This window comes from Cupressus sempervirens, chromosome 1, assembly GCF_028749045.1.
Source record: "Cupressus sempervirens isolate cs-2001-9-10 chromosome 1, ASM2874904v1, whole genome shotgun sequence".
Taxonomy (NCBI): domain Eukaryota; kingdom Viridiplantae; phylum Streptophyta; class Pinopsida; order Cupressales; family Cupressaceae; genus Cupressus; species Cupressus sempervirens.
In genome coordinates, this window is record NC_143118.1 from 59,909,949 (window position 1) to 59,922,365 (window position 12,417).

Here is a 12,417-nt window from a genome sequence, read left to right on the forward strand (position 1 = left end):
ATATAAATTGTACAGGGTGATCCTGTTGAAACTGCCAGAGTTATTGAATACACTGTCAAACGGGATCTGGAGAGATGCCTTGATGAAGTAGATATTGATATGTACTCTAGATCAAGATTAGACTTTGCCCTTGTGATAGATGGAAAATGTCTGATGTATGCATTAGATCCAGAGTTACGGGGAAAACTGCTCAAACTAAGCATGATGTGCAAAGCTGTTGTTTGTTGTCGAGTATCTCCCTTGCAGAAAGCACAGGTGACTATTTTATTTGTACAGCAGTGTTGATAGAAAGCTGAGAATATTAGATTGTGGAGCTACATAGCTAGTTGATGTTTGATACATAGTGATAAAATGGATTCGTTTCAGAAACATCCAATCCATGCCCTTTGAATGATAGCTGTTGACTGTTAAAAGTAGACATTGCATGAAGTATTCCAGTAAATATTGCGAAGTTGTTTTTCATGAAATTAATGGTATCAATGCAACAATGTTATACACCTTTTGTTTTATTTCATGAGGTGGCTTTTCATATCCTTCATTGTTGCATCTTAAGATATGTTTTCTGAGCTAGAAGTAGAAGAGGTTTCAAGAAAGACTCAAGAGAGCTTTGGCTGTACTGATGCCATTTTTCTGATGATTGAGTTTTCTACCATTTGTTGAGCTATTATGGTTTCTTCTTATTGGCTGCACTTTTTCCCTTCATATCATTGTCCTGAATAAAAATGAATATTCTTGAAAGATAAAATAACCTTTTTAACTAATTGATAATCAAATGACCAGTCTTTGTAGCATAAAAAATGAATTCAGAAGCTTTTCATTTATCTCCTTTAGCCTGTCACTAGATACATTACTTTACTCTCCTTCATTTTACTGATTCTGCTTTGTATCAGGTGACCAGTCTTATTAAGGTTGGTGCTCGAAAAATTACTCTTGCCATTGGTGATGGTGCCAATGATGTGAGTATGATTCAGGCTGCACATGTGGGTGTTGGTATAAGTGGTTTGGAAGGAATGCAAGCAGTTATGGCAAGCGATTTTGCTATTGCTCAGTTTCGATTTCTTACAGATTTACTTCTTGTGCATGGTCGATGGTCCTACATTAGGATTTCCAAGGTGGGTTATATATCTTCAACTTCATCTATTTGTTCAATGAAAATTGTGGGTAATTTCACTGCTTGATATTGTTCATCTAATTTTTATGCAGGTTGTTGCATACTTCTTTTATAAGAATCTTACCTTCACATTGACACAGTTTTGGTTCACATTTCATACTGGTTTCTCTGGTCAGCGGTTTTATGATGATTGGTACCAATCCTTGTATAATGTTATTTTTACTGCTCTTCCAGTTATTGTTGTTGGAATTTTTGAGAAGGTGAGTTCCTCGTTGACTTTTGCTACTGTGGAATGTAACTGTCCTGCTTTTAGGATTTTTAATATTAATTATATCTGTATATTTTCTTATTCACTAACAGTTTTAAAAATAGGTTTTCCTGCAAGGATTTGGAATAGAAAGGTTTACCTGCAGGAATCGGAAAGATTTAATAAGTATATGTTTTTCTACAAATTGACAGGATGTAAGTGCTTCACTGTCTAAAAGATACCCCCAGTTATACCAGGAAGGAATAAAAAATATGTTCTTCAAGTGGAGAGTTTTAGCAGTATGGGCTTTCTTTGCTGTTTACCAGTCAATTGTATTCTTTTCGTTTGCTGTGGGGGCAAGTGACAAGGGCCAGAACTCATCAGGAAAAGTGCTCGGACTCTGGGATGTGGGCACGATGGCCTTTACTTGTGTAGTAATCACGGTCAATTTGCGCCTTATGATGGCATCTAGTTATATCACAAAATGGCACAATATTAGTGTTGCAGGTAGCATTTTGACATGGTTTATATTTATATTTCTATACTCCGGAATCATGACAAGACATGATAGACAGGTAAATTCCAGATACAGTGCTAGTAGATATATTATCAATTTGTTTTTGACAATTGGTCATTTGTGCTGATTCATATAAATATTGTAATTGAGCAGGAAAATATCTACTTTGTCATTTACGTTTTAATGAGCACTGGGTATTTCTGGTTGAATGTTCTACTTGTACCTGTAGTGGCGCTCTTAGGCGACTTTCTGTTCCAAGGGTAAGCAAATTAATTATTTTCTAGTGGTATTTTTAATATTCAGGGTGATTGATTACTCCAGTCCTGGACTATTTAAATTTTCTGCTCTTGTGGTTTACTGTATCTTTCGTGTCTAGACATTCTGACATGGACATAAAAAAATGTGTTAGGATCTCAACATGGGAAAACATTTTTTGTTTACTTTGTTTTGCTTATGGTGAAAGATACAAAGTAGTCAGGTTTGCTCATAGTAGAAATGCCAAAGCTGCAATCTAGTCAAGTCTCGTCTCTTTTAAAAGGTGTTTTATATTTCCAATTCATCATTAAAACCCCCATTTATATTTTCTTCAGAACTTATTTCCTGAATATCATTATGCTATATGGTGCTCAAAACTGAAATTATTGATTGATATACATTAGCTTAAAACATGCTGATACAATCACGTGCTCACAAAAAATCTATATCAATGCATGTAAAAGGTCACAATAACAAGGGTATTTTGAACAAGAATTGCCTAAAGAATCTCCCACAAGCAGGAAGCTGTCATGTGACAGAAATAAAAATAAATTTTGGGTTTACCGGGGAAATATAAATCAAATGGCCCTAAGAATTACAAGAGTAGGAGACATGGGTGAATATTCAAGTTCTCATGAGATGCAACAAAGTGAAACATCTTCTTTATTGGCAGTAGAAAGTGGCCCTGTAAAGAGATGAAACCACCATATATTTGTTCTGTAAGAAAGTGCCTGTATTTTACAGTCATCAAAAGTGCATTTTTTGTTTGGAAGTGGTGAACCTGATTCCATCATGTTGGTGAAAGAACTTTCGCCACCTAAAGATCTGATTGTGGTTTAGTCTTTAGTTTCCAATTTTTGATATCATCACCCTTTCTGTGCTGTTTCAAAAGATGGTGGATTTTTTATTCCTTTTTTCAGGTAAGGGATGACATTTTTCCACTGAATGCATCCTCTGTCTGCCCCAACTTGCCTTTTCTAAATTTTAAGCTAGAAGACAATCTTATTTAATTGCACTTGGCCAAAAGCACTGATGTCACTCTCTATGGCTTTAAGTTTTGTTTGTTCCAGATAGAAGAAGATGGTCATAGAAATCTTTTAACTTGTGGCTTGCATCTCTTGAGCATCGGACCTTGAGCTATATTAGTCGATTCTGAATTCGTGTTGAGAATGTCATTGTTCAAAGTTGAACAAAAAGGCACCATAGCAGAAGATTAATGAATTAATTTCAAATGTACCCTATGTTTTTTTTCTCTGAGTTATCGGGTTTGAAGTCTGGACCCTCAAACCAGGTCTGGGTGCAAACTGGGTTTGGGCCCGCGCAGGGTCTAGTTTGGGTTTGCATAGGGTCAGTGCCCGAACCTGTGGGTCCACAAGGTTTCTCATTGTGCCAAGACCCATCCTGGTCTCGAGAGGATCCAACATGGACCCCCGAGAATTGACACGCCCAAAAGTAAAGCGGGCAAAAAAAAAAAAAACACCATAGAAAAGTAATTATTATTATTATTAGTTCTTCTTAACCGTAAAACAGCCCCATGTGAAGCCCCCCAAACACATTTCATTTCTCATTTGCTCTCTCCATCTTGTTAGTTTGAATTGAGGTGATTGTATTTGAAGGAGATTGATTGAGGAGTACCAAATACCATCCACAACAGATTTGAGTGTGCAAGGTATGCATTTCAACCATATTCTTTAGTTTTTTGATAGATTGTTTCAAGTTTAATTTTTATTTTTTCAAATTTGTAAAGAAATTTTGAAGTCGTTCTTTTTAATAGATTGCAACAATAATTAGGCAAAGCTCAGTGGGTGAGGAGGGATCTCAAAAATTTAAAATTGATAAAAGGTCTCCTTTATGGAGACACACTACAAGAATTTCTCAGCTTCCTAGAGTTGGGGGGTTTATTCGGAAATGTAATTTTTGCAACCCATTATATAGAAGTTCCTACTTTCGAGTCAAGCTTCATTTTTTTTTTTGCCTTGGGGGTAAAGGGATTAATATGTGTGAGAGCCTAGGGCTAGATAAGGAGTTGTTAGGCTAGGCAAATAGCAACATTCACAAAATAAAGACGTTGACAAGTTGGTTGCAAAAGGAAAGCAAGTTGGTTATGGTTCTAGGAAATTAAAAGTAAGAATACAATCCTCTTAACTAGCCTCTACACATATCCCTTCTTGCCTATGCCTTCTAGGGAGAATAAAGATGTAGATGGTCCACAAACCACCGCCGCTAGAGAGCTCCATTAGATTAGGCATTTTAAAATGAGGCAAGTGATTTTGTTGAGGAAAAAATTGCACGTTGCCTCTGTATGACGGTCTTCCATTTAACTTAATGAGATCACCTTATTGGAGGGAGATGGTGACAACAATAACTAATGCACCCTTTGGTTATACAGGTCCCAAATTTGAAAAGGTGGGCACCACCTTATTGCATGAAGAGAGAAAAAATGTAGAGGCTCAACTAAAACCAATTAGAGATTCTTGGGTTTAAACATGTGTCTATTGTTTCGGATGGATTAGAAGATTTCAAAAATCATCCATTAATTAATTTAATTGCTGTGTCCCCAAGGGGTCAATGTTTTTGAGGGTGGTTGACTATGGAGGGGAAGTAGAGGATGCAAAATTCATTGCCGGGATTCTCATTGATCCATAGTGTTGGTAGAGGCTAGATATGATCACATCTTTTGGATATCGTGCACTGTCCACTCGCTGAATTTGGCGATGCAAGCAATTGGCAGACAAATAAAATGGGTGAAAAAAAAATGAGGATGAGGAAAATCAAATGTCTGTGACAAACCACCATATGTCACAAGCAATTTTCAGAAGTTTCTCGAGATTGGAATTATTGAATGTAAATTTTTAAATTTTATTTCAGTTAACATTTCATGTCATGTTTTTACATAATTGAATAAAATGTTGTGTTTTTTACATATTTTAAATGTGTTATTAACTTACTTATTAACATGTTCTTAGGTGGCTGAAACCTGGTTTGATTCTTACACAATCGTTCTTAGATGTCTTGTGAGGATGAAAGAGACATTGTCACTGATAGTTATTAGGAACCAATGGGGCATTTGGAAACAATCCAATACAATGAGGGCCCAAAAGGTGAAGGCAATGATATTGGAGGATGATTGGTGGGCTTGTGTGGATTATCTATTGGAATTCACTGAACCCATCATGTCCATGCTTTGGTTTGTCGATGCTAATGAGCTATGCTTGAGGGATGCCTATGATAGTATGGAAACCATATTGGAGAAAATCAAATTGGTAAGTTATAATAGATTCCTCTATCCTTGATTATTGAGAGATAACCAAATTGACATAACTTACATCAAGATAGCTTACATGAATATAATTTAATATCACAGGTCATACAAAGAAGAGAGAATGATCCTTAGGACACCTTATACAAAAAATGGAAGCAATTGTTCATTGTTGGAACAAGATGACCATACCTTTGCACCTTCTAGCATATGCTCTATCTCTCAGGTACTATAGCGTAGAAGTACTTGCTATTCTAGGTAAAGTGCCAAAATATAGAGATGCTGAGGTTGTGAGTGGATACAAGAGGGCATTTAGTAGAATCTTCAATGATTCAAAGGTGGGGACAAATGTTAGGAGAGAATTTGGATTGTTTATATCAGGACAAGATGTAGACCCTATTGCTATCAATGACCAAAGCATAATGGACGCTATCACATGGTGGTACCTTCATGGGCAAGATTATACGTATTTCTAACCTCTTACATTTAAGATCCTATCACAAAGAAGATTTTTAAGTTATTTTCATATTTTTGGCCACTTTTATTATAGAATTTAACACTTAATACTCTTAAATTCACCTTGTATTTTTTTATTTTTAATTATGTTCGTTTTCTCTCTAGGTTGTGAGCTCTTTTGTCACTAAGCAGAATTCAAAAACATACTCCTTTATCCACTTAGTGACGCGTAACTGGTTGGCTGCAAAAAAATCAGAAGACTTGTTGTTTATTCACACCAACTTGCCCCTCATGGCACATAAGGATCCAAAATACAAGAAGGGGCAGAGAAGCTGTAGGATGCAGCACTCGAGCTTTCTTAATTGGATTTGACCATCCAGGATCTTGTTAGAGCCTCATTGCTTGATGTGGATGATGATGACAACAACATATCACCCTCTAGTGCTGGTGAAACCGGTTTTGGTTCTAATGTGATGCTGATCTACAATTTACAGCTTATCAAGACCCCATTGATGCTGAATTTTTTAATAATCCATTTGTTGTATTATGAACACTTTCATCATTGATGAACATTGAATCATTTTTCAAACTTGAATACTATATTTTGAATTTTTATTTTGTAATTCAGTAATTCAATGTATCAATTTTCTCTAGAATTGTGAGCATTGATAAATGATCAAGTGTTTAATGTTTATCTTTGAAATGTGTCACTGGTCAATGATCAAGCATCATACTATGAAATGATTTAGTTTTACAATTCTGTTTATTTTTCCTTTTTTTTTTGTGTGTGTGAGTGTGTGTGTGTGTATAGTGCACACGCACACACAAACACGTGGCCATATGTAACATAATGGAGAAAATATTCTCGTACCAGCATACTGGGTTCTCATATCTGAATCCATCCCCGAATGTGAACTGGTGACTTAGGTTTCTTCCCTTCGTGCAACAATTATCCTTTTCAGCAACAACTTCTTCAGCGACCATCGTAAAAATGGATACACTTTGCAAATTGATCATTACTACATATGGAGCGATAATAGACAAAGCAGTTCGACAGATTGATGTAGAAATGATTATGGAAGTGAATAAACTTATAAACAACAAAATCTTAGAGATGCGTAACTGTGATTGTATATGGATATTTCCAAGCATTCAAACTATATGGCGAATATTCATTGAATAGCAGGGACAATAGTACAAACATAGCAGTGATGAACACAGTGTTTTAATTTGTTCACTATGTTCATACTATGCTGGAAAAAATGTTCTTGACATCAAAGCAGATAAAATCACTTAACAGCAGTATGATTTGAAGATGAGTTTTGTCTTGAACAAAAGGAGCGTTGAGTATGAATTCCATACTGTGTAGAAGGGATGCCATTCAAAATAAAGTAGATGTGATTCATATTTGAAAAGTAGCAATTGACAGTGGTTAATATGGCAGCAGAGACAAATATTATCATTACCAAGCAAGGTTTGATATATTAATTTAAATAAAGCTTGATATATTAAATTCATCGAGTAAAAGGATGTCTTAAACAGATTTTAATCCAAAAGGCACTATTAGTTTGCATATTCAATATTGAAAGGCTTGGATTGTAATGTGTTAAAAATTTGCAAACATTCAAAATGTTTTAACTACATATATAGTAGCTGAGGGAGAAAACAAAAAGCAAGATAGTGAGGTGGAATAATAAAAAAGAAGAGTTTGGAAGACAAAATCATATGATTATGTAAAAATAAGATGTGAGAGTATGAAAAGAAGATCAGTAGAGAATAGTAAATAAGAATAATATAAGGGTTAAGAAACATTAAAAAAGAGGCGCAGAATATAAAATCACATATATTTGCAGATTTATATCTGATATATATTAATTTGAGAGAGTGTGAATGAAGGATATATATACATATGTGTGTGTAGATGTATTAAATCTGACATATATCTATATAATATAAGTATGTGACAGAATAACAAAAAGGAAATCAGATAAGGAATGTTGCTGCTCTATTGAAGAAAATATAAAGAAGGAAATTTGCAGGTGTAAGTATAGATTTAAAGCATATATAAATATCAGATGGAACTAAAAGTATCTATCATCAGTTGAGAAAGCAATGAGACAAAAGGTGGAAAAATCAGATTTCTTTAGTAGGAGTTGGTACTTCTAGTAGGTCAGTGCTTGCGAAGTGTGGGAGTTGGTGCTTTCAATGAGTCAGTGCTCATAAACATAGGGGTTGGTGCCTCTAGTAAGTTGGTGCCTACAAATCATTGTAAAAGATCAAGTTGATATATATATATATATATATATAGCAATTATTTTGTCGTGGTTCTCTCCCGCATTGGGTTTCCACGTAAACATTGTGTCGTGTTCATGTGCATAATCATTTATTTCAGTAATTGATCCTAGTGTGTTTGATAGAGTTTTAATTGACAAAATTTTGTATTATACTGATTCACCTGTGCCTCTCAATATAATCATGTACTCTTCAATTGGTATCAAAGCCAAGTTCCTTACTAAAAGCTAATCGCTCGAAGGTAGATCTATTGAGCACACATGTGAAAAAGGAAAGGAAATATGAAGAAGAGTATTGATAACAATGCATCGACTACTATAGATGAAGTAATGGATATTGAATTCCTTGAAAGTGAAATCGACTCAATATGCAGTGATAATTATTTTGACATAATACAATCAAATACATGTGATAATATGGAAGTGGCATTTGGAATTCACATGGAAATAGAAAACGAGTTGTGGCAAATCAAGATGACGTTGTGAATGATGGAAAAGAAATGATAAAAGACGATAATGGAAGCAATGAATCAGATACAAAAGAAGTTCCGAATGATGGAAATGTCAAGGAAGGATCATCTACTATATATAAAGAAGATGAAGAAGAGGCATGCTATCAAAACAGTTTGCATCTGTGCATGGGGTATGACCCCCAAGCAACTTTGTGAAACATGGACACAATCTCCATGTGTGGGACTTGTGCTTTGTGGCCAAATCTCTGAAGAAAGATGACTTCCTTAGAATTAGGGTTAATTGCAACTTTGAGGGAAAAGGGAGAAGGAATGTATAAAAGTAAATGTTGAAAGGGAAAAGAGGTGATACACTAGATTGAAACTTTGGTTCCCCTCTTTACCTAGGAATGCATTATACATCAATAAAAAATTCCCATAACATAAACATCTCTCAACTCTATTCTATTTTCTTAAGACTCGTACGCAGATTTGAACTAATGAGATGCTACAAGGAAGATGTATTCACTTATATAGCATTCATAAGAAAAGTAGATACATCATACAAACTCAATAAATAAGAAATAAACATTTAGCACAAGGCAAATAATATGCACAAGATACCAAATGGTTAGAAGAGGTAAAAAACAAAGATTTTTGTTACCCCAAGACATAAGGAAATTACATATATAGAGCATAATGCTACTACAAAGAACCAGAGAACCCCCAAAAATGTGTACAAGATTGCCTTTTAAAGAGACAAGGTATACTCATATTACAACAGCTTGAATGCCAACTACAATGGAGTTAAGATTAAATAATGCAAGTCAAGAAATATCAGATAAAATCTGATTTTGTGCATACATTTGATCATGAAGTGACAACAACCAACCCAGAATGAAGGAACTTTGCAGAAGGAAGAGACAACCCAAGTAGAATAAATTAGAACAAATGTGATTTCCATTCATATCTGATCCAAGAAATGATAAGAAATGGGTCTAATAAATCCTCTTGGAGTCAAGAAAATCATGCCCATACGCTTTGCAAGTGGCAACAAAGGAAGGAAAAGTGTTTGCGTTGCATGTAGAATCCAAACAATGCAATTTGACAATAATTATTTATCTCTTGGGTTGTGTTTCAATCACTAGTAAAAATTAACGAATGTGCGAAAACAAACAACATTTTTGGTCCTATGCAACTTTGCACCTAACAACTCCTTCCCCTAACATTTTTTTTGCGAGCATGCGATAATCCACAAACACAACATTTTCATGAATATGTGAGCATCTTCGCAAATGTTCAATTCCTCCTCACAGATTTAGTTGCGAACATGCGATAAATTGAAGTCATCAATCTCAAAAAAAGATGATAGACATTTAAATCCTTGGAAATAAGTAAACTAGAACCCACAATGTTCAGCCAAGAGCGCATGTTAGAGAAGACACAAAATGTTACTTGATAGGCGTTAGAGTAACATTGTTTGTCGGGATGGACCAAATTTTTTCCAGCGATAAGCCATTTTACCCAATTGTGTAAACACAACATTTTTGTTCGCTTGTGAAAATGCAAAAAACATGATACACTTCCTATGCCAACAACAAACAAAACTTAACCCATGATACGTGTCTTTGATTGGTTATCTGTAATGGGCTAAAGGGTGGCAAAATTAGCCAACAAGGCCTACAACAAGGAAGAGGATATTATTATCATGGAAGAATTTCATTATGCTTACAAGGAAAATGGAAAGCTCAAGAAGAATAGTGCAAAATAGAAATCACAAATTCAAGAATTATATGAAGCCCAAAACTAATCAAGCTAAGTACTTGAAATTTTGAAAGACTAGTTCGAAGAAGCCAAATGATTTATTATGAGATAATGTGGAAGTTAAATGCAAAAGAAACAAATTATGCCAAATTAGATGAAGAAGTCATCATGTTGAAAAGTGATTTAGAGAAAACCACTGTCAAACTGATAGTAGTCTCAAGTTTGAAAAGATTTTTGAAACCTTGACTAAAATAATTGATAGCCAAAGGCCATCTTCTAGCAAGACAGGTGTAGGTTATGAAAGAGGTTCAAAGAGTCATGATTGTACATTCAAATGCTTCATCAAAGGACGTTGTACAGACTGATCTAAAAAAGAGGTAGAAATTGAAAGATATGTAGATGTGTTGATAAATCCTATCAGAGACACAGATAGAAAGAAGGATCGAAAGTCAAGCACATCTTCGAAGGATAAGGCAAAATAAAAAAAGCTTATACATTTGAACTTTGACATAACTTCTATGGATATTGTCACTCATGCAACTATTTTGGTCACAAAGCAAGAGAACCTTCAAAGAGGGAGCTATATATCCACAAGTATTTGAAGACCAATTTGTAGATGGAAGCCTAATAGTTATCCCTTTGCCATTGATGTCAAATGGGGGATGTCAAAGGGGGAGAGATAAAGAAAGGAGAAGAAATAAAAGAGATGAGAAAGTATTGCCATCAAGGACAAAGGGGGAGATTGATGAAAGTATTGTCATTGGTGTCAAAAAGGTTCCACATGAAGGAACAATATTGTAAGCGTAACCATCGTCAATGTCAAAGGTATAAAAATTAAATTACATGTGGTGAATATAAAGTCAAAGTTATGATGAGTGAATAAGTTTCAGATCAATAGGGAAGCCAACAATTTATCAAGAATAATAAAGGAAGTGATACTAACAAATGTGAAATGAGTCACTAAATTCATTGAAAAGAAGACAAACAATTTCATTAATATCTGAAGAAATTATGATACCCAAGGAAATTATTGAAACTTCTCTTAAGGGTAAGTTCTTATTTACCTTAAGTTTAAGACAGACATTTTTGCAAGCAATGCTAATCAACAACGATATTTTTCAAGAGGTCAAACTAAGTCAAAAGAGGAGACTCACCAGAAATATATAAGGACATAACATATGTTGATGGAAATATAAATGATGGTCCTATCAAGAGCAGCAAGGAAAGTCCAATGATGGTGATAGACAAAGATGATTGATACCAAAGAAACGTGAATCAGAATCGGATCGGAATCGGCAAGGTCGAATCGAATCGTGAATCGGCAATGAATCGGCAATGAATCGGCGATGAATCGGCAAATTTGAAAAAACCCGTTAAATTTAAAGATTTTAACAATTTAAAACTTATTTCATGCACCCTTTATTGAATATAACTTAAGCACACTATAACATCATCAAATAGAAGTTAAAACTTAACATACATAAACATGAAACATAAAATCCATCACATACGTAACTATGTTATCTAAGATTCTAAAATGTAAATTGTAGGCTAGCTGAAGTAAATAGAAATCAAATGATCATAATGATTTAAATCATAGAATGTATGTAAGATGATCCATAAGACATCAAATCATAAATTTATGTAAGAATCTAAGATGAAGATCCATGAAAGTTTGAAACTTTGAAACATATGTCTATCAATGATTCAGTATCAATATCTGTAAACAAAATATAAAAACAAGGCTCCAGCTCAAGCCTCAGGCTCATAGTCATCATCATCCTCAACATCATCCTCAAGCTCGGCTACAGCCTCAGCCTCAGCCTCTGAGTATCCAGTCTGCCTAGTAGCAAGGCGTCTAATGTAGGTCCTAGAGGACTGTCGAGCCATATCTCCCGCATATAAGATGGGCTCACGAATGTCGCTAGGGCCTGTGTCTGTGCGTGCACGTGTGCGTCTACCAATGCCTGAAGAACGTGCTCTAGCTGCCTCAGCCTCTATATCCACCTGGTCAATCCACGCACGGTCTTCCTCAGTGAAGACTGGATCTACAACCTCTGTGAGCCAC

The 12,417-nt window shown here is 35.0% G+C and overlaps 1 protein-coding gene across 1 annotated transcript in view; it reads left to right on the top strand.

Moving 5' to 3' along the window:
• The window catches only part of ALA3 (aminophospholipid ATPase 3), a 151,550-nt gene that overhangs the window by 122,479 nt on the left and 16,654 nt on the right, over positions 1-12,417 (top strand). Inside the window, exons 22-26 of the mRNA XM_089816482.1 lie at positions 16-255; positions 891-1,112; positions 1,204-1,371; positions 1,571-1,933; positions 2,029-2,135. Coding sequence (XP_089672608.1) covers positions 16-255; positions 891-1,112; positions 1,204-1,371; positions 1,571-1,933; positions 2,029-2,135 — 1,100 coding nt within the window. The remainder of the gene's footprint in view (positions 1-15; positions 256-890; positions 1,113-1,203; positions 1,372-1,570; positions 1,934-2,028; positions 2,136-12,417) is intronic.